Source organism: Apodemus sylvaticus, chromosome 18 (genome assembly GCF_947179515.1).
Source record: "Apodemus sylvaticus chromosome 18, mApoSyl1.1, whole genome shotgun sequence".
NCBI classification, from domain to species: domain Eukaryota; kingdom Metazoa; phylum Chordata; class Mammalia; order Rodentia; family Muridae; genus Apodemus; species Apodemus sylvaticus.
In genome coordinates this window covers 71118480-71139657 of record NC_067489.1, presented here as the reverse complement: position 1 = coordinate 71139657, position 21178 = coordinate 71118480, and the positions used below count along the sequence as shown (strand labels likewise).

At 52.0% G+C, this 21178-nt stretch overlaps 1 protein-coding gene across 1 annotated transcript; it reads right to left on the bottom strand.

The window, feature by feature from the left end:
* Window positions 1-7800: 7800 nt before the first annotated feature.
* Armc6 (armadillo repeat containing 6) lies at window positions 7801-21167 on the bottom strand. Its single transcript, XM_052161875.1, has 8 exons — window positions 21079-21167; window positions 17888-18014; window positions 15941-16023; window positions 12488-13061; window positions 11148-11293; window positions 10121-10252; window positions 9688-9825; window positions 7801-8484 (listed from the first exon to the last, which is right to left on the bottom strand). Exons 2-8 carry the CDS (start codon window positions 18006-18008, stop codon window positions 8272-8274), a joined length of 1407 nt encoding a protein of 468 aa, XP_052017835.1. The 5' UTR covers window positions 18009-18014; window positions 21079-21167; the 3' UTR covers window positions 7801-8271.
* Between the last annotated feature and the right edge of the window lie 11 nt (window positions 21168-21178).

Here is a 21178-nt window from a genome sequence, read left to right as displayed (position 1 = left end):
TGCACTGCCGCCATTGGCCACACCCTGACCAATCAGAGCTGGAGACGGCAGGACTTGGCGAGCATGATGCAGACGGGCATCCTTTCTGACCAATCGCTAAAGGAAGGGGCGAGGCTACGTGAAGGGGCGAACCGGGTTCGCCGGGGTGTTCTACATCGGGTACCAGGCGGCAGGCCTGGTGGGGAGGCGTGCAAGAATTGGACCCGGCGGAAAATGGGCAGAGCTCCCGGCCAATTGCCACGGGGCATAGGCGGAGCTAAGAGGAGAGGCGGCTCTTGTTCTCTGAAAGTTCGGGACACAAGGACACAGAAGCGAGCATTGGATTATGCAGAAAACAAGCAACGCTTTTAGCCAATAACTGAAGGGAGGGGGCGGAGCCTGGAGACATCTTGGCCAATCGCTGAAGAGTAAGGTCAGAACTCCGAGTAAAGCTGGCGCGCTGGGCAAGGGCGGAGCTCTTGGAGCTCAAGGACCGGAGGGTGTAGCCCGAAGGGCGACGATGATTGACTGCGACAATAAAGATGTACAGGTCCTGGGACCAATCGCAGCAGCCGTCGGCAGTGCATCTTCCAGGGGTGGGCGCACCAGGTGCAAACCTTAAGATCTTGTGTGCACTGGAAGATCTAGTATTTTCGGAGCAGACTCCTCAGGTTCCCATGGAGAGCAGAAGTTTTACTCTTCCCTGAACTTAGACCTTGACAATTGAAGGACTCTTGGTTAATTCTCAGCCCGTCCCTCCCTTACTGTTCCCCTGCAGATGACACAAAGGGCAGAAACCCAGGTCACTCAGCCTTCCTCTGCTACTCGAGCTCGTGTGCAAAACGTGGGACGCAAAAGAGCAATCCTGCTGACGTGATCTATTTGACTTTCTGAAAGTGACGTCTCTAGGTTCAAGCTTTATCCTTCACGAGATCTTATGACATCCCTGTGGAACCTGTCCCTGCTAACTCTTTGGTGAATTAACTGAACAATAAACACAACCACAGATCAAAGGGAACACAGAAACTAACACAGAGAGGTCAAGCTCTTTGACCAAGGTTATAGAGCACTTTAGCTGTTCAGTTTGTATGTTGAAGCTCTGAACGCCTCAGGAAGGCGGTGGAGAACGAAGTGACTGACCCGAGTTACTCAGCCTGCTCAAGCCTCGGGCAAGGCAATCCTTTAAGTCAATGGGCACAGCAATCCTTAGGCTCAATCTTGTCTCCCCCACCCCTTGGTGGAAAACAGAACAAAGGAGCCAGCAAGATGGTAAATGTTAATCCCACAGATTCGAGGAGAAAGACCTGCTAACCCAAATCATGGCCAAGAAAATTAAAGCAAGCAATTAGTTAAAGCAAGCTTTTTAATTTGTGTACATGGGTTGTCTCTCCCTAAAGGCCGGGTTTAAGACATCAATCAGCATTGAACGTGGGGAAGATATGTTTGTTTTATTTTATTTTTGATTTTTGTTTTGAGACAGTGTCTCACTGTGTAGCCCTGGCTGTCCTGGAACTTACCATGTAGACTAGACAGGACTCAAACACACAGAGATCTACATGCCTCTGCTTCCTAAGTGCAGGGATTAAAGGAGAATGCTACTAGCTGGCTTCGAAGATTAGGTCTTTATAACTCAGGGTAGAGGGTTTTCCAAATGGAGGATTTGGCAGGCAAATGGGGTTACAGACACAGAACATAAGGGTAACAAGTTGGTAATAACACCCACTGGAAACAGAGACATGGTTGTCATTTCCTGGAACAGGTGTTTAGATAGAACCATTTGTAGTTAAGGTTACGAGTGAGACATAGCCCAAGCCCTGAGAAACAGAGATGTAATCATAAACAAGAATGAGCCTGGTTTGTCTTTACTATAAGATAGCTTTCAAGCACAAGACAGAAGCAGCCTGGTCCTTCATAAAGGCACAGACCTGGCCACCAGCCCCAATGAACTGAATTTAATATCCTAACCCATATGGTGGAAAGACAAAACATGCCCAAAAGTTGCCCTTTGACCTCTCAACACCCATGCTATGGCATGTCCATGACCAAGGCCCTGCCTCTCTGTGGAGCAGAGGATCATGAGCAGGCTTTGCAGTTGCCCACAGCTAAGGGACATACACCATCCTATGCTCCTTGTCCCCAGAACTATTTCCTCTCTGACTTCCCAATAACATTTAGTTAACCTTCCAGACATCAAGAAGACAGAAATGAACTCTTACTTCCTACATGTTTGGGTGGGGCCAGTAGAGATCAAGTTTAGCAGCAGAGGATCTTGGGAGAAAGCCAGGCTAAGTTAATACTACGGACTCGGGTTTCAGGGCTGTGTAAAGCCCTAAACTCTTCATCAGCAGTGTTAAAAAGAAAAGGCTCAAATCATGCAAGCCACTGTCTGCAGGCTACCGTGGGATTCCCCATAGACTAATTCACTGTCAACTTCCTGGCGAGAATGAAGATATTCTAAAGAGATGACCCAGAGGTTAAGACCACTCTGCTCTTGCAGAGAACGTGAGTTTAGTTCCCAGTACCCACATGGCAGCTCACAACTGTCTGAAACTCCAGTTCCAGAGGATCTAATGTCCTCTGCTGGCCACCACGGGTACCTGCACATACATGACGCACATAAATTCATGTGGGTGTACATACATACACAAAGGAGGCACCTTTGTCTCTTTCCTATCAGAATATTTAAACAAGGGCCTCCAAGACGTTAGAATTTCCCCAGGTTCCAGGTGGTAGCTCATGCCTTTATTCCCGGGACTCGGGAAGTAAAGGCAGATGTCTGTGAGTTCAAAGGTGGCCTGGTCTACAGGACATCCGAGGCTATACAGACACAGAGAAACCTTGCCCCTCCCCATGACACCCACACAAAAAGAATTTTCCCAGGGACCTAAACCTGGTGCAACTGACACTGAAACTTAACTTGCCTCTAGCAAAGATGCCACACAGTTCTAAGATCTGTCAGACTTCGGGAGAGACTGAAGCTGTGCCAACAATGGGGCAGTGACAGGCAAAGGACTATCGCCTGGAGAGGACCACTTAGCTGTTTACAGTTCTTGTCTTCTGTTCAGATATGAACCTTGGGCTTGTGAGAATATGGCTCAGTAAAGGAGCATTGCCTCAAAGACTGATAATCTGAGTTCAATCCCTGGGCGCCACATGGTGAAAGAAGTGACGCGTGAAAGTTGTCCTCTGACCCCCACACGTGTGTCATGTGAGGTGTATACTCACAATAAATTGAATACATACATAAGTGTGGTAAAAATGTAATCCTTCACCTTGTATCAGGAGCCTGAAACTGGACTTGGGAATCAGCAGACGTCTTGCTCCCCTTCACTCTGTCTGTTTGTCCGTGTGTGCACCCTGTGCAGAGGCTGGAGAAGGAAGCTCTCCACCTTTTCTTGAATCTGGATCTCCAGGCTGCTCTGACAGCCAGGGAGTCTCCAACACCCTCCTGTTTCTACTCACCTGGCCCAGCCTTACGATGGCAGCCATGTCAGGCGCAGCTTTTTCATGTGGGGGCTGGGGCTGGGGCTGGGGCTGGGGCTCCGGAGCCTTCTGCTTGCATAGCATAGCAAGCCATCTCTTAGCCACCAAACTATCCTTGCAGCTCGCACAGCCTTTGATGAGACAGGGTATCACTATGGAGCCCTAGCTGTCCTAGAGCTCATCCTATAGAGCAGGTTTGCCAGACAGTCATAGAAACCCACCTGCCTCTACCTCCCCAGGACTAAGATCGAAAGGCCTGCACTGCCATGCTATGCCTCCCATGTTTAAGTTCTGACACAGGATCTCATGCAGCTTACATTGGACTCAGCTTGTTGTATAGTCAAGGATGACCTTGAATTCCTGAGTCTCCTGCCTCCACCTCCTGAGCGCTGAGACGACAGGTATATGCCACTACGTGATGCTGGGGACGGAACCCAGGACGTCACGTCACACGTGCTAGGCGAGCACCAGCCCGACAGAGCCCCAGCCTAAGGCTTTGCATCCTCAATTGGCCCACTGGGGATGAACGGCTCAGCCTGACTTGTTATGGCCACCAGAGGCCAGGCTCTAACCCTAACGGCTCCAGCAACAATAGGATCAGATGGACAAGCAAAGAGGATTATGTCCCTATCCAGAGAACAGAGAGCCTCACTGCGGTCCTACCAAGCTTTGAGGCAGAGGGAGGGAAGAAGGAACGCTCCCAGAAGGCCTCATGGCTCCCTACGGATGCCAAGTGAGGCAAGGGTCAGGCAGAGGTCCAGCACTGAGCTGCCCCTGCCAATGGTGCCAGAGGCACCGTGGGGTCTGGGCATGGCGGCGGCAGCAACTGACTCCGTTACAGCCCCACAGTGTAGAGCACTTGGCAGGGCTCCCAGCCTCTCTGCATGCTTGGACCCAGGCAAGACACTGTCCCCACTTCCCCCGGTTTCCTCTCCCTCTGTGAATCACCCCGCCCCGGGGCCATGTCTTTAGTCCGCTGTTGGCCAGGGCCCAGGATCAACCGAAGCCAAAATGTAACCTGCCCAAGACTAGGGAAGGCAACCTTGGCAAAAGGAGAAGGTGGGGCAGGTGGGAAGCCAGGGCCTCAGCACACTGTGACCTTTGGAACGGGTGCAACTCTTTGGGTCATCTGGTAGATGGGGGGAGGGGTGTCTCATGGCGCTGGAGTCTCGGAGATTTGTCAACACTGAAAAGGCCCAAATGGCTGAGCATGGGGGTGGGGGTGAGGGTGCTTCCAGCACTTGGAAGGCAGAGGCAGGTAGATCTCTGAGTTTGAGGCCAACCTGGATACAGAGTTGAGTTCCAGGAAAGACAGGACTGACTATACAAAGAAACCCTATCTCAAACAAACAAACAAAAAACCAAACTTCAAACCAACCAAACAAAAATAAGGCCAGTGGCTGAGAGCTCACACAGCTCTCTCAGCAGCCTCCAGTTCAGTCCCAGCACACATCAGGTGGGTCACAGATGGTCTCCAACTACACAGGAGCTGGAGCCGTGGGCTGACACAAGTGTCTGCACACTGAATGAAAAGAGAAAGGAGGAAGGAAAGGAGGAAAGGAGGAAGGAAAGAAAGAAAGAAAGAAAGAAAGAAAGAAAGAAAGAAAGAAAGAAAGAAAGAAAGAAAGAAGAAAGAAAGAAGGAAAGAAAGAAGAAAGAAAGAAAGAAAGAAAGAAAGAAAGAAAGAAAGAAAGAAAGAAAGAAAGAAAGGAAGGAAGAAAGAAAGAAGGAAAGAAAGAAGGAAAGAAAGAAGGAAGGAAGGAAGGAAAGAAAGAAAGAAAGAAGAAAGAAAGAAAGAAAGAAAGAAGCAAAGAAAGAAAGAAGGAAAGAAAGAAGGAAAGGAGGGAGGGAGGGAGCAAGCGAGGGAGGGAGGGAGGGAGGAAAGAAAGACATGGTTGCTCCCAGGTATGGTGGAGAAGAAGGTTCGTAGGTCTGAGGAGAATGTAGCCAGCACAAGGGTGTCTGGGAAAGTCCAGAGTGCGCGTGACCCTAGGCCCGGCCACCCAAGCAGAGAGGGGTAAGGAAACAAGGAGCCCCTCCCCCAAGAGGGATGGCCAGTTACATAAAGGCTGAGTTATCCAGTGACCAGGAGCTTGGTGAAGAGGGAATCCCAGCCCAATGCCTAGGCTAGAGAGTTCAGGGTAGGGAGTGGGGTATACCAACTAGGAGGCCCCATACTGTAGGTAGGACTGAGGGATGCTGGGAGAATCTGGTGGCCAGTGTCTGCTTTGATATGTTAATGGGCTTGAAACCTAACATTCACATATACACATAATTAAAAATAATAAAAATACTACTTTAAAATGAAAATAAGTCCAAAGCTTGGGAGACAGAGGCAGGTACATCTCTGATTTTGGGCTATCCTGGTGTATATAGCAAGTCCCAGGCCAGCCAAGGCTACATAGTGAGACTCTGTCTCAATTTACAAAGAAAGGAAGGAAGGAAGGAAGGAAGGAAGGAAGGAAGGAAGCAAGTGTGCGTGTCAGTGCTATCCTATTCTCTGGCCCCTGCGTAGATCCCTGCTGTAGACACCCTGAGTACAGGCAGGGTGTTTGGATCCAGACTATGAGGCGATTTCATTCTTCTTTTGAGACTCAGAGGAGTCTCCAGATCACGGAGAGGTAGAAGACACAAACACAGGCTCTGCCGTAGCTCCCCCTTCAGCCCATCTCTCCATGTTATTAAGGACAGCGAGTATTAGAGAGCAGAAGGGACCCTCCTCAGAGGAGGGGGCACCTTGTGAGGGGAATCTTCTGAGTTAGGACTCGCTGGGAGCTGAGGCTGTGACACAGCTCGCTGAGGCAAGAGAGGAGTGGATCTGAGGTGGCCCAGTGCAGATGGCCCAGGCTGCTGAGTGAGCAAGGTGACATGGGAACGGTGCTTCCAGCCCTTAGCGAGGTCCCGCCAGGCCTGGCTCCACAGAGCGGCAGGCACGGTGCCCTACAGAGCTGGCCCAGAGGAGGCCGCTAGAGCTGAGCATGGCTTCCGTCCTCACAGAGGGACATAGAAACGCAGGAGGCTGTGAGCAGGGCGGCCTCGGAGCTGATCAGTCGTCTGTTTCTCCAGCTCCTTGAGATCCAATGCCCTCTTCTGACTTCCATGGCTCTCCATACACACACTCATAAATATTAAAACAAACACAAAACATCAACAACACCGGGCTGGCTGGTGAATAAGCAAAAGGCTGAGGGGGAAATGACGTGAGGTAGGAGTCTGTGGGGTACAAGGTGCAGTTTGGTTTTGAACAGTGGGCACAGGGAAGCCAGGGACAGGCTGGGAAGGTGATGGTGTGAAAACCACAGGGCCAGCCCTCCCTCGGCATCCCTGCAAGTGTCCCAGAAGCACCTATCCTCGGGACTGAGGAACAGGGTTGAAGCCTACCCACAGTCACACTGACCAATCATTGACCCAGATACCAAGTTATGCAATCCAGGCAGTATAGGACTAGGAGACCCTTCACCTACATCCTGTTGTGTCTGTCCCGAGAGTGGAGAAAGGGCGAGGTGACCCGGTCCAAGGTCCATGTCTGTCTTTGAGCTAGCAGGGCCTCTCCCTGTCCAGTGGGGAAAGCTCAGACATCTGAATGTCTGATGTCTGAGTTAGGCTAACTCTCCTGCCATACTCCCCCCTCTTTTCTCTACACACACACACACTTTGCAGAGCCACCAGAAGCAATGGCTGGTTCCCATGGAAACCAAGAGCCTTCTGGGAAAGGCATACCAGGTCCAGACCTATGAGAGGGGGAAGGGAATATGAAACAGAGGCAGGAGGTTGAGGCCACTCTGAACCCCACAGATCACACAGGCTCAGGAGCAGCTAGCTGCTTAGGGACCTGCAGGATGCTGGAGAGGTGGTATGGGCAACTGAATTGGTGACAATGGGGTGTTTCACATTGGGGAAACAGGCTCAGAGAGACACGGGCTGCCTAAAACGGTGAGGGATGAAAGGATGAGGCTGGTTTGGGGCAGCATTCCTGGGATGACAGGGCTGGAGCTAATGATGCCTGTTCTCCAAGCCCAACACACCCGTGTTTCAGAAGCACAGCAAGGTTCCCACAAGCCAGGCTCTCCTTGACCCTAGCCTCTATAGTGGCCTCTATAGACTAGGATCTGGCCCAAATATCCCTGGTGCCTATAACTACCTCAGGTGCCAGGTGCCCTGCTCTCGATGAGGCTGTGGCCAACAGAGCTATGAAGAGACCCGCTTACTGCAGGCGGCAGTATCAGGGACCAGGGCTGGGGCAGCTCCTGATGGATGAATCTGAAATCCCTGCCTCTACCAGCAGTGCCAGGAGTTCTAGACCTATTTTACAGGTAAGAAAAATGAGAGGCTTTAAAATTACACTCATTTACTTATTTATTTAGCTAGCATGTGTATGTGCACCACAACACACATCTCGAGTTCAGAGGACAATTGGGAGGAGTCTCCTGCCTCCTCCCAACACGTGGACCCTGGGGAATCAGCCTTGGCTGCAGTACCTCTACCCAGGGTGCTGCCCAAGGAGCAGGGCTATCAACTGCTTGGAGCGGTGCCTGGACTGCAGGCTGGCCCTTGGGGCAGCAGCTTGTGGAGGCCCCAGACTCCAGACAATGCTGCTGCTGCATGTGCCCTTTACCCCAAAGCTGCCGTGAACAGCTGTGGTGGAAAGGGCACTGGGAGCGGTGGGCCACCAGGTCAGCACTGCTTCTGCCCTCCCCCAGCACTGCCCTGCTAGCATACTCGTGCTCTGGGTAGCATGGGGTGGGGCAGGGACAGAGAGGCAGGGCCTGACAGCCACCCGCGTTCGAGTCAGAGCTCTCTGAGCCAGGGTCACGGTGCCAGATCACCCTTCTTTCCTGTCCACAGTTCACGAAGCTCCACGCGGCAGCCCAGGTCCCGCAATGCGGCCTTGGCTACATCTTCACAGTCTGGGTGGGCAGCTCGGGCTTGCAAAATGAGCTCCTCTGCCCCCAGGTCCAGGATGGGCTTGGAGAAGACCTGGCTTCGGGACACCAGGTTCCGGATGAGCATGCAAGCCTGTTTCTGGAAGACAAAGAGGCTGTGACTAGGGGAGGGGCCTGGGCTGGGTCCACTCTGACCTCCTTGTAGTCCTCAGAACATGATGAGACAGATATTCAGTAGACAGCTATACTGGACCTGGCCAGACCCATGGTCCCATGTGACCTTCTCAGTCCCATGTCCCACATCTCCTAAGTTAGCACTCAGCACAGAATCTGGGACCCAGACAGATGGTGCTCAGAGGACATGGGTAGAGGGTGCCAAGGTTTATTTCTCAATGAGTCACCCATCTGGGTTGGTTCCAGGACCCTTCATCTAGTTTTGGTTTTTCTTGTTTGTTTGATTTTTTGAGACAGGTTCTCTTGTATAGCCCTGGCTGTCTCAAAACTCACTATGAAGACCAGGCTGGCCTTGAACTCAGAGATCTGCCCTTCTCTGCTTCTCGTGTGCTGGGATTAAAGGTGTGCACTATTACATCCAGACCTCCCTTCGTGGATTTTAAAGTCACTGATGCACAGGCACCATCTTCCACAGCTGGTCTGCAGAGAACAGTTTTACATACTCCAGGGACTGTCCTCATGGCTGTGTGTCTCCGGACACCTGACACAACGGGGATGCCGTGTGCATGGTGATGGTGTGCGGTAGTGACAGGTGGCTATGGTGGCACACGCTGATGAGCCAGTGCCCAGAGGCTGAGGACGGGACCCTGACCTCCATGCCTGCAGGAGCTATAGATCTAGAGCTTGTTTCAAAAGAAAACTGGAGTGGGCTCAGAGTCAGGTCAGTTGGTGCGGAGTTTGCAGAGCATGTTCTAGACTGGGGTCAGTCTCAATCTGAGTGTGATGGCATAGGCCTGCCACTCCAGCACTCAGTAGGGAAGTCAAGAAGCCCAGACAGTGAAGGTTGTTCTTTTGGCAAAAAAGCTGGAGGCCAGTCCGAGCTACTGTGTCTCAGAGGGAGAGAAAGGAAGACGAGAAAGGGGTAACCATAGAAAGAAGACGACTTTAGGCAGTTGTGCTTGCTTGCGTGTGTGTGTGTGTGTGTGTGTGTGTGTACTAACGTCCTTGTGTATGAAAGTGCCCAGGCTGTCCTGTGGTGTAGGCTGATCCGTCTTGAATTCATGCCTCTGGTGGATTATAGCCACCATACCTGGCTTAGCATGCTTAGCTGATGGAAAGGAGGAAAGGGCCCGGCGGGCTCGGGCTGTGTGGAGAGCCGCTCACTCACCTGGACTCCGGCCTCCCGTGGATGCGCCTTCATGGCCTGCAGAGCAGCCAATGCCCCGCCGCCCTCGATAATGACCCGGCTGTTCTCTGGCTTGCGAAGGGCCAGAACGCAGAGTGCCGCACAGCTCTGCTCACACACCTGGAGTGCGGAACAAGCAACCAAGCCTGAGTGGACAGAGCCCTCCCCACGTCCGCATGGCTGACTACCCAGCCTGGATACCCTGCAGCTCCCCGCAGCGGGCCCTGCTGGCTTGTGGTCACAGCAGTGGTGGGCTGGGTGCCCAGGGGTGGAGAGACACTGACCTGTGAGGACCCGATGGGGTGTAGCCTACCAGGGGTAAGGAAACCCCAGCCCCTTCCCTCGCCTTACCGACAGTGAGGAGGCATTCCCTGTACATCCAGCCATTGTCCCGCCCTGTGTCTGGGGTGGATACCTGCGGGCTGGCCAGGTGCCGGGTCATCGCGGCCACAATGGACTCAGTTCCACCTGCCCGGACAATGGCATCCTTCACGTCGTCGTTGCCTGCGATGGCCCTCAGGGCACTGAGCACTTGTCTCACGAGGTCCTGTGTGGACGGCAAGGTGAAGTCACCCTGGCTTGAGTGTCATCTGCAGGCCTCCTACCTGCCTGATGGTGGGAGAGGGTGCTAAAAAAGTTCTCTGGCCGTTTCTCAGTTTGAACACATGTGGTCATCCCAGGGTCATAGGCCTGCCTGTGACAACAGGATCAGGACTCACCTACAGAGGAAGGGCAGACCAGAGGAGGGCAGGCGGGGCGGGGTCTAAGTGATTTGCCTAATCCACCTCACCTGAGCTGGGCTGAGCCATGGCCCAGAGAGCACTGAGCTGAGGACTTATCTCTACTTCTCACTCCTGCTCCCGGGGAGAATGCACAGGGGGGCCTGGAGGATCGTCTAGCAGGCAGAAGGCCCCAGGTTCTAGCACCCAGAGCCTGGGCAAGGTGGCACACAGGGTTAAATGAAGGCCAGCTGAGACCACGGGAGCCCTTGCGAGTCTCACTGTCTCTCTGACCGTTTGTCTGTCTCTCTCTCTCTTACACACACACACACACACACACACACACACACGCAGATGCACACACAGCCGGTGTGGTAGCTCATGCCCATCGTCCCAGTATTTGGAAGGCTGGAGCAGGAGGATTGCAGTAACAAGGCCAGCCTGGACTACAAAGACTAACAAGCTGCTATGGTGTGATTTGGTGGCGGTGTGTGTGTGTGTGTGTGCGCTTGTGGGAGGAGGGCATGCATGTGGGAGGCATAAGTCTCACCAACATAGGGAAACAAGAAAAGAAGAAAGAACCGGCAGAATGGAACCCGACCCTAAGAGTGTGGCAGGCCTTCGTCATCCAGACTTTCACCCTCGCCTCAGTGGGATCAGTCTGGCCAGCTGTGGCCTCAGGGGCCAGGAGCCCTGGGGAAGGAGGAAGACTTTGGGCTCCACCTGGTGGTCATTGCAGTCGGCCAGCAGGGTCACAAGGATGCCAAGGCCTCCGAGGTCTATCACCTCCTGGCAGAATTCATTCCGAACAGCCAGACGGGCCAGGGTGCTGCAGAGCTCGCTCAGGACCCCCGGGTTGTCAGAGAATGCTGTGCAGGGGCAGAAGCGAGAGTTAGAGCAGGGAGGGCCCGGGGAAAAGCAGCCGTGTAGACAGGAGCCTGTCAGTCTCGGCGGGACGTCCCACTTCACAGGCTGGCTGCGGTCATCTAACAAGACCAAGGAGAATTAGCCCCTGGCTGGGCCTGCCATGCCCGTGCCAGCAGCTACAGAAAGCGACACTACAGTGGCAAATAACTGCTGGTCGGACTTGCTCCTGGCGTCCCCTAGCAAAGAAGTGAAGGGCTGGGCATGGTGCACAACTTCTCCCTGCGCTCAGGAGGCAGAAGCAGGGGGAACTTTGTGACTCCCAGGATAGCCTGGACCACATAGCAAGTTGTAGACCCTCATCGTGAGACACAGTCTCACAGACAGGTACGAAGGAACCAAACACCCAGAGCAAGGCTTCCAACGTAACGTTGAGGATCCTGTCTGGGGAGGAGTTTTCTAAACACCACAGGAAGCTGGTGAGGAGTACATGCAGACCAACTGGACATGTATCGGCGATGGTCAACAGTCATCCATGGAGCGCTGGGGCACCTGCTAGCCTTGCGTACCTGCTGCCTTCATTTCCCTCCACAGGATGATCTCAACAGGCTGTGGATGTGCTTTAAGTAATGACAGGATGTGGTGGGTGATCATGGTTGGTCCAAGCAGGTAAGGGTAAGTGGGGCTGGGGTTTCTCGGTGGAGAGGGTGTGGGGGGGGAGGGGACTGCGGGGAGTCTCTGGTCTGCCCTAGGGCCTTCATACTACCAGAATGGGAGCCATCCTCCTAACTACTTAGGGCCTGGGTGCAGCACACAGTGGTTTGTGCTTAACATGAAGCACATTCTGTGCTGGGTTCTGCCGCAGCACTAGGAAGCAAAAGACAAGACAGACAAGGCTCCAACATCTCCACTTGCGCTCTATCTCAATTAGCCTAATCAAGCTGCCACAAACAAGCACAGAAGTGCAAATGATTCTTCAAGAAGCTGACCGCCCGGCTTTACAGATGGTCAGGCCTCATCCCTCAGCCACTCATGGGTGGGTGTGGAGCAGGGGCCGAGAAAGTCTTTCCTGTCTCTCAGATGGTGGAGAGCCCAGGCACAGGCCCACTGTGGTGCTGGCGCTGCGGGGCAGGCTGGGAACTCATCCCTCTAGCTGAGAAGCATGCCCACCCACCTTCCTTTTCCCATACTGCTCCTACCTCTGGCAGCCTCAATGAGCACCTTCAGGCCTTTGTTCTCCTGAACAATCATCTTGGCATGTTCATGGGCATGGCCAAAGGGCACTCGGATATCATCATCGAAGGTCATGACCCGCAAGGCCCAGCAGGCCTCCCTGACCACATCGGCGTGCTGGCCATGCTGTGTGATAGCAGCTGTGAGCAGGGGCAGCACCCCAGCTTTCACCAAGCCCTGCCGATTCTGTTCGTGCTTTAGGCAGACATGGCGTACGCAGCGAATCCCACAGCACGTGAGTTCAGCGTTGGCGGCATTCTGTGCCAGCGTGGCCACGAGAAGACGCAAGCCCTGGGCATCCAGGAGGTCAGGCTGGCCATCAGTCAGCACTGCCAGGGCATTCAGAGCCTGGAGCAGAAGGCCTTGGTGGCTGGTGGCAGCCAGCTGCCACGCAGCCAGGAGGATTGGGTAGGCCCCCTTCTGGGCGGCCAGGTAGCGGCTGGCCTGCTGCTGCTTGCACTGGTCACAGAAGCGGACAAGGTGGGCTGACACCTCCTGGAGCCGAGAGCCACTCAGGGACTCCTGCAGATCGCTGAGAGCCTGCGGAGAATGTCACAGTGTCGGTTGCTGCTGATAGGCTCAGTACCACAGGGAGTCTCAACCCAGCATCTGGGCCCAGGATGAAAGGTAGGGCTACATCCATCTGGACATTTCTATACCTATACTGCTATTTTAAGACAAGCTCTTGTGCGTGTGCGTGTGCGTGTGCGTGTGTGTGTGTGTGTACAATACCTCAGAGGCCAGAAGAGGAGGTAGGATCCAGTGGAGCTGGAGTCACAGGCTGTTGTGAGGTACCATGTGGATGCTAGGAATTGAACCTGGGTCCTCGGTAAGAACAGCACTCATAACTACTGAGCCATCTCTTCAACATGGGGCTTGATTTATAGCCCAGGCTAGTCTTGAGATTATATTGTCTAAGCTGGCCTTGAAGTCATAGGAAAACTCCTGCAAGAGCGTCCTGAGCGCAGGGACCCCAGCTATGAGCCACCGTATATGTATAATCACCCTTTTTAAAAAGGTCTTTGAGTGTTATTTTATGTGTAAGGGTGTTTTGCCTGCATGTCTATCCAAGAACTGAACCACTTAGGGTGCTTGACACCAGGCTGGAGAGCTGGCTCAGCAGTTAAGAGCACAGACTGCTCTTCTGGAGGTCCTGAGTTCAAACCCCAGCAAACACATGGTGGCTCACAACCATCTGTAATGAGATCCAATGTTCTCTTCTGGTGTGTCTGAAGACAGCTACAGTGTACTCATCATATATATAAAATAAATAAATAAATAAATAAATAAAATCTTAAAACAATAAAAAGGTGCTTGACACTGGAGGATGCCAAAAGTGGGGGTGACATCCCCTGGAACTGGAGTTATGATGGTTAATGAGCAGCTGTGTAGGTGCTGAGAACTGACCCCAGATCTCCTCTGGAAGAGCAGTCAGTCAGTGTTCTTACCTGCTGAGCCAGCTCTCCATATATATATATATATATATATGTATGTATATATATATATATGTATGTATGTATATATATATATATATATATCATCAGACTTTGTGGCAAACTCCCTTTCCTGCTGAGCCCTCTCGTCAGCCCCATTCTTTCTTTCTTTGTTCAACAGAACTGAGGCTGGGACCCAGGCTGGCCCACACCTGCAGTTTCAGAAGCCTCGACTATAAGGCCACTCATTACAGAGCTCGGCTACACTTAAGTGAGGAGAGAAAAGGTGAGCGTGCTTCCTTCAACTTTTAGTATTTGCTGTGTGAACAATCAGAAAGTAAGCTCCTTCCCGTGCCATCTATGGTGCCATGTAAAGAGGGACCAGCCAGCTCCGCAGCTCTGCTGCACAAGCGACTGCACGAGCGAGTAAAGACACGCTAGAGTCTAACTTTGACTGCACCAAGAAGCCCCAGGCAAGAACAGCAGACAAAGTGCCCTGCTGAGCCCAGTCGGAGGGCATTAGAAACACTTCAATGGCTGCTGCAGGGTTGTTCTATAGGATAACTGATCAGACTGCTTCTAAAGAAAGATGGCCTCTTCTTCAGACTTGCCCATTTGGACAGCTCCCTCTCATCCGCTCCCCAGATGTTTACCTGCACAGGGAAGCCCCATTACCCACAGGTTTCCCAGATGTAACTCCAAGCCATCAGGGGAAATTATATTAAATAATACTAAAAACAGGGCCAGCCAGTCTGGGTGGCATGACCTTAGGATGTACCCTATTGCGAACCAAAGTTAAGTCAATGTGCCCAGTGCTACTGAGGCAGCTGGCAACCAGTCCGCGAAAGGGAGGCTCAGCAGAAACCAGCAGCTTCGCCAGTGGGGTTGGTTCAAATTCAGCTACCAAAACAGGCAAAGACATCTTTGGCCAGCCCTGCCCAAACCGGCCTGCGGGGCCTGGCAGAGCATGTGACAATGGAATGGAACATTAAAGAAGCCCAGGGGCAGACTGGAGCGATGGCTCAGAGGTTAAGAGCACTGGTTGCTCTTCCAGAGGTCCTGAGTTCAATTCCCAGCAGCCACATGGTGGCTCACAACCATCTGTAATGGGATCTGATGTCCTCTTCTGGTGTGTCTGCACACAGCTACAGTGTACTCATGCATAAAATAAATCTTAAAAAAAAAAAAAAAGCCAAGGAGCAGGGAGGTTGCTCAGGTGCTTCCTATACAGGCCTAATGACCTCGGTTCACCCCCAAGGCCTACAAAGGAAGGCTACATCAGACTCCCGGAAGTTGCCCTCTGACCTCCATATGTGCGCCTCAGCACGCGTGCCACCCCACTCCCCCATTAGAAGTTTGCTGTTATTGAAACAGGATCATAGTGTGTGGCCCTGGCTAGCCTGGACTTAACATCCCTCCTGAAAGGGTGGGGGTGGGCATGTGTCATTGTTTCTATAAAACTCAAGGACTGGGAGGTGGCTGGGTGGGGGTGGTGCGCATTTGCTGTGTAAGCACAGACTTGTGCAAGTCCCTAGGACCCACACAGAGCTGGGCCGGAGCCCCTTGATGTGTGTGTGTCGTGACCTCAGCACTTGGGCAGTAAGAGAGATCATGTAGGTACTTGTGTGTCTCAAACACCCTCCAAGTGGCTCAGCTGCCCCCACAGCTGGGCTGCCCGCCCCCACAGCTGGGCTGCCCGCCCCCACAGCTGGGCTGCCCTCACATGAACTTGGGACACATGACTATAGACGTCCATTGGTCACACGATGGACAGACCACCGACATTCAGATACTGATTTCTGCCATATGGAAGATGGGGAAGTCACACACACACACACACACACACACACACACACGCACACACGCACACACGCACACACGCACACACGCACACACACACACACACACACACACACACACACACACACACACGCACACACACACCACTGACTGCTCCACCACGATGGCGGAAACTGAGGCTCCTACCCGCAGGACATCATGTGTGGGCTCCTGGAGGCCATCCAAGGATGCTCTGGGTGCTGTCTTGACGATGTTGCTGAGATCAACCCCTGCAGAGAGGAAGGGGGGACGAGTGCTGGAGTCAAGTGACACCTACCCCTCAAGTCCCTCTGCAGTAGGTATTTTGTGCGTGCATGTGTATGTATGGTTTAGGATCATTTTTTTTGTTGTTTTTGAGACAGAGTCAATGTAGCCCCATGCTAGCCTTGAACTCACTATGTAGTTCAGGCTACCTCAAACTTTTAGAGCTCCACCTTCTTCCGTCTCCCAATTCTGGGATGACAGCAGTATGGTTAAGGTATTTTCCAGGTAGTCTTGCTATGAAGCCCAGGCTGACTTCAAATTCACAGTCATCCTCCTACCTTAGTTTCCCAAGTACTGGGGTGAGCAGGTAGCATTGATGAACACTTACTATCCCAACATTGGGAAAGAGAGGCAGAAAGATCAGTATTCAAGCTAGCCTTAGCTACATAATGAGTTAAGAGGTTAGCCTAGGCTATATGAACCTGTCTTGAAACAAACAAACAAACCCAGGAACGAAGATAAAGGAGAGCTGGGAATCACAGGCTTTTGCCACTGAGATATGCCTTGTTGGGCACTATATGTGTTTGTGTGTGAATGTGTTTGGGTTGTTCATGTGTTAATGTGTGTTGATGGTCATGTGGGGCGATATTCATGTGTAGGTGTAATGGAGGCCCAGACTCAAACCCGCATACCATTCCTCAGAAGCTTGCTCTTTTCTGAGACCGTCTCAGTGGAACCTGAGGCTCATTAATTGAGTCAGTAATTAATCTGTAAACCCCATTAATCTATCTGTCTCCATCTCAGTGCTGGGATTACAGACACACCCCACCGCACATGTACTGGCTGGTTGTGTGTCAATCTGACACAAGCTAGAGTCGTCAGAGGAGTGAGTCTCAGTTGAGGAAATGCCTCCATGAGATCCAGCTGTAAGGCATTTTCTTATAAGTGATTAATGGGGGAGGGCCCAGCCCATGGTGGGTGGGGCCATTCCTGGACGGAAGATCCTGGATTCTCTAAGAAAGCAAGCTGAGTGGCACTTGGTCCTGGCTTCTGCATCAGCTCCTGCCTCTGGGTGTGTGTCCTTGCTTGAGGTCCTGTCCTGATGTCCCTCAGTGATGGATTGCAATGTGGAAGTGTGAGCCAGATAAACGCTTCCTCCCCAATGGCTTTTTGCTCACGGGATTCATCACAGCGACAGAATCCCCTAAGACACCTGACGGTGGCGGTGTGCACCTCTAACCCCAGCACTCAGCAGGCAGAGATAAGTGCATCTCTATGAGTTCCAGGCCAGCTTGGTCTACAGAGAAAGTTCCAGGATAGCCAGAGCCACATCGAGAAACCCTTTCTTGAAAAACCACAAAAAAGACACACACACACACACACCCCAAAAAACCAAACACACCTCATCACGGCTAGCTTTTTACATGGGTTCTGGATCAAACTTGAGGCTAACTCAGCAAGTTCTTTAGCAAGTGAGCCTCCTCTCCAGTCGTGTCCCAGTGCTGCTGGATTGCCCACCAGGGCACCCATTTGTGTGTCCTGGGGCGGGGCCTTGTCTCTCTTCCCTTCTGGTTGACTTCACTGGTCCCATGCACGGACAGCAGGATGCAGGGGAATGGGTTTGTTGATACCTAGCGCCCTGGCTCTAGGGGCCTGGTGCACATGTGATCACACTCATCTTGAGCCTCTGCTCACTGCCAAGTCCTCCAGGACTCTCGACTCACTCCTGAGCACGGCGTACGCCATATGGCTCTGTGGCTGAGGACCGCCATGCTTTTTTTATTTTGAGGTGAATTAGAATGCCGGTGACAAGATGGAGACGAGTGGTAGGGACAAGGTCAGCAGCGCCTCACTGTTGTGTCAGGCTGAGGGCTGAAGCCACTGCCCTACCTTGCGATTCAAACTGTTCCACAGCCTCTCGAATGGCCTCCTCGGTGCCCATCTCAAACTCCTCAATGTTCTCCCGCACTGCAGCGTCAAAGGTTTCCTGGGTGATGCGCTTGGAAGCCATTGCTTCCTGTTGAGTGGAAAGGAGCATTTGGTTAGGGGACAGCAGGCGACTGGGAATCTGCTACCTTAGTAATCCCAGCACTGGGGAGGGCAGAGACGAAAGGCTCCTGGCCAGGAGGAGGCCAGTCTGGACTACAGAGTGAGACACTATCTCAAAAAGCCAAAGAGATAAAAGAAAAAGGCTAGCTGCTGACATAGCTCTGTGGGTAAAGGCCCTTGCTACCAAGTCTCGGGGCCTAAGTTCAGTCCTAAGAACACACATGGTAGAGAATGACTCCTGAAGTTGTCGTCTGACTTTGTATGCAGGCTGTTGCATTTGCATGTCCACAAGTAGAAAACGAATAAAACTTAAAAGAAAGAAAGAAAGCAGAAACGGGCACTTAGAGTACTGCCTACCACACCCAGAACAACTATGAGAACACTCTTCCCACCCACTATACCTGATCTATCCAAGAGCTCAGGCCTGCCCTCCCAGCACTTGGGGAGCAGAGGCAGGTGGATATCTAGGAGTTCAAGGCCAGCCTCATCCACATACAGAGTTCTAATCAAGGCAAAGCTACATAATGAGACCCTAACCCAAAACAAACAAGACAAAGGCAAACAAAATCCAGGCTATGCGAACCCTGGTCTCAAGAAGCAATCCACCAAGCTGAGGGAAACAGGTGGTACTCGGTTAAACACCAAGGCACACACCGACACACAAAGCACAACAGATGACAGAGCTACTTAGCGGTGTGGAGATGGTACCCAGGAGCTCGTGCACGCTAACATGTTCCCCACCAAGTCTAACTGTTTTACAACACTATTTAATTTAATTTTTTTTTAATTGCATTTTATTGGAGAAAGGGCTCAGGGGTTAGGAGCACCTACTGCTCCTCCCAAGGTCTTGAGTTCAAATCCCAGGAACCACATGGTGGCTCCCAACCATTTGTCATGGGATCTGATGCCCTCTTCTGGTGTGTCTGAAGACAGCTGCAGTGAACTCACACACAAAATAACTAAATAAGTAAATCTTTTTAAAAAAATACAAAAAATTGCATTTTATCCACTTGTAAGTGTTGGCTTGCATTTGCCGTGCCGCAGGCAGAGGTCAGAACAGCCTGCAGCTCTCCACAGCATGGAGGTCAGTCCTGGGGGCTCAACTCGGATCCTTGGCTTGGCAGCAAGCCCCTTACCTGCTGAGCCAGCTCACCAGCTCACCAGCTCACCGGCTCACCGGCCTGAGTACTGTTTTCCTTTTTTTTTGGTTTTTCGAGGCAGGGTTTCTCTGTGTAGCCCTGGCTGTCCTGGAACTCACTCTGTAGACCAAGCTGGCATCAAACTCAGAAATCCGCCTACCTCTGCCCCCCAAGTGCTGGTCTACTGCTTTTCTTTACAACACTTCGTATTTGCCCATTCACTCTAGAGTCACGGATCAGTGTGGTGTGCAACTGTCACAACTGTCGTCTCAGCACCAGAGGGCTTGAGGCAGAGGATGGGGAATTCAGGTGTACAAGAGAATGTCCAGAACACAAAAAGAAAATCCTATCCCTGAAAGCTCACAAAGCCATAGGAAAAAACTGACTCCCACAAGTCCTCTAATCTCTACGTGAGGGCCACAGTACTTACACACACACACACACACACACACACACACACACACAGGACATACATACACAGTAAATGTATAAAGATCAAATTTGAAAAGCCACACTCTGGTTAGCTGGGCCTTATGGTACCAGCCTGTGAACTCCAGCCCCAAGCCAGCCTGGGCTACAGAATGACACCCTGTGTAGAAGGAAAGAGAGGGAAGGTTGAGGTGCTAGGGAGCTGGCTCAGCAGCGAGGGTGTCAGCAGCACATCCAGTGGCTCACAGCTTGTGAATGATGATGACGGTAAAAAATATTAATAACAAATAATTTATTAATAATAGTTACTAAAGCACGAATGAAGCAGAGGCGGGCTAACCTATGAATCGGAGGCCAGCATTGTCTACACTGCAAGTTCCAGGACAGCCAAGGCAACTCAGAGAAACCCTGTCTTGAAAAACAACAAAACAAAACACACCAATCCCAGAATACAGAAGGCAGAAACGGCAGACGTCTGTTCCGGGCCAGCCTGATCTACATACAGCAACCCTCCTGACCCCTTCCCCCGCCCATCCCTCGGGTAAACAACAGCAGTCTTGTTCAAGCAGCCCTACTCTCCCGTGAAATAATTCCCTCTATTTCTGTTTTTTGTAAGTTGGGGCTTCAGGTAGACCTGACTGTCCTTGAACTCCTGATCTTCCAGTCTCCAAACAACCCCCTGGCTTTGCTGTAGTTTTTTGAGGCGGTGTCTGGTTTTGTAGCTCAAACTGGTATGAAACTCGCAGCAATCCTTCTGCCTCCACTTTCTGAGTACACCACCTATTCTTTCTTCTTCTTCTTCTTCTTCTTCTTCTTCTTCTTCTTCTTCTTCTTCTTCTTCTTCTTTTTTTGGTTTTTGTTTTTGGATTTGGTTTTTGGAGACAGGGTTTCTCTGTATAGTCCTGGCTGTCCTGGAACTCACTCTGTAGAGCAGGCTGGCCTCAAACTCAGAAATCCACCTGCTTCTGCCTCCCAGAGTGCTGGGATTATAGGCTTGCACCACCGCCCGGCTCCAGCTATTCTTTCTTTTGGTTGTTTTTATTCTGAAATATGAGCTGGCTACGTAGCCGAGGTCGGTCTCGAAGTCATCAAACCTTCTGTTTCTGTCGCCCTAGAGCAGTCATGACAGGTGCAGCAACGCCCGCTCTATCACCACTACATGAACAGCAACACTTGCGTCCCCTGCACCCAGAGTCACACTGTCTTGACCCTCCTGTGCTCCTGGCTCCACTGCCTAGAATGCAGCCGAACACGTAGTAGGTGCTCAACACACAGGTGCAGCACAAAATGAATGAAAGAACCTGCACAAGAAAGCCGAAGCATTTGATCCCCAAGTGTCTTTGGTAAGATTCTCTCCTTCCTCCAAACCAAGTCCCCGAGAGTCGTGCACACACCACCACCCGACCCCGCGGCGCCCACTCCCCATTGCGCCAGCCACAGGCACTGGCGGCCGGTGCTCCTCACCAGGTCTACGCAGCCACGTGGGGAAAGGGTGGGGCTCGCAGCTGTCACCGGAGACTTCGCCTTTGGCTCCTTCGAGCCACCGTATACGCGCAAGCGCAGA

What these genes read in the sequence shown, in the direction of transcription:
- Armc6 (XM_052161875.1), bottom strand. Translation starts at nt 18,008, where the DNA reads ATGGCTTCCAAGCGCATCACCCAGGAAACCTTTGACGCTGCAGTGCGG. An exon ending in GCTCATTGAGGCTGCCAGAG is followed by an intron (nt 11,294 to 12,487) that starts GTAGGAGCAGTA and finishes GCCCCTGCACAG; the next exon opens with CATTCTCTGACAACCCGGGG. An exon ending in CACGGGAGGCCGGAGTCCAG is followed by an intron (nt 8,485 to 9,687) that starts GTGAGTGAGCGG and finishes TTTGTCTTCCAG; the next exon opens with AAACAGGCTTGCATGCTCAT.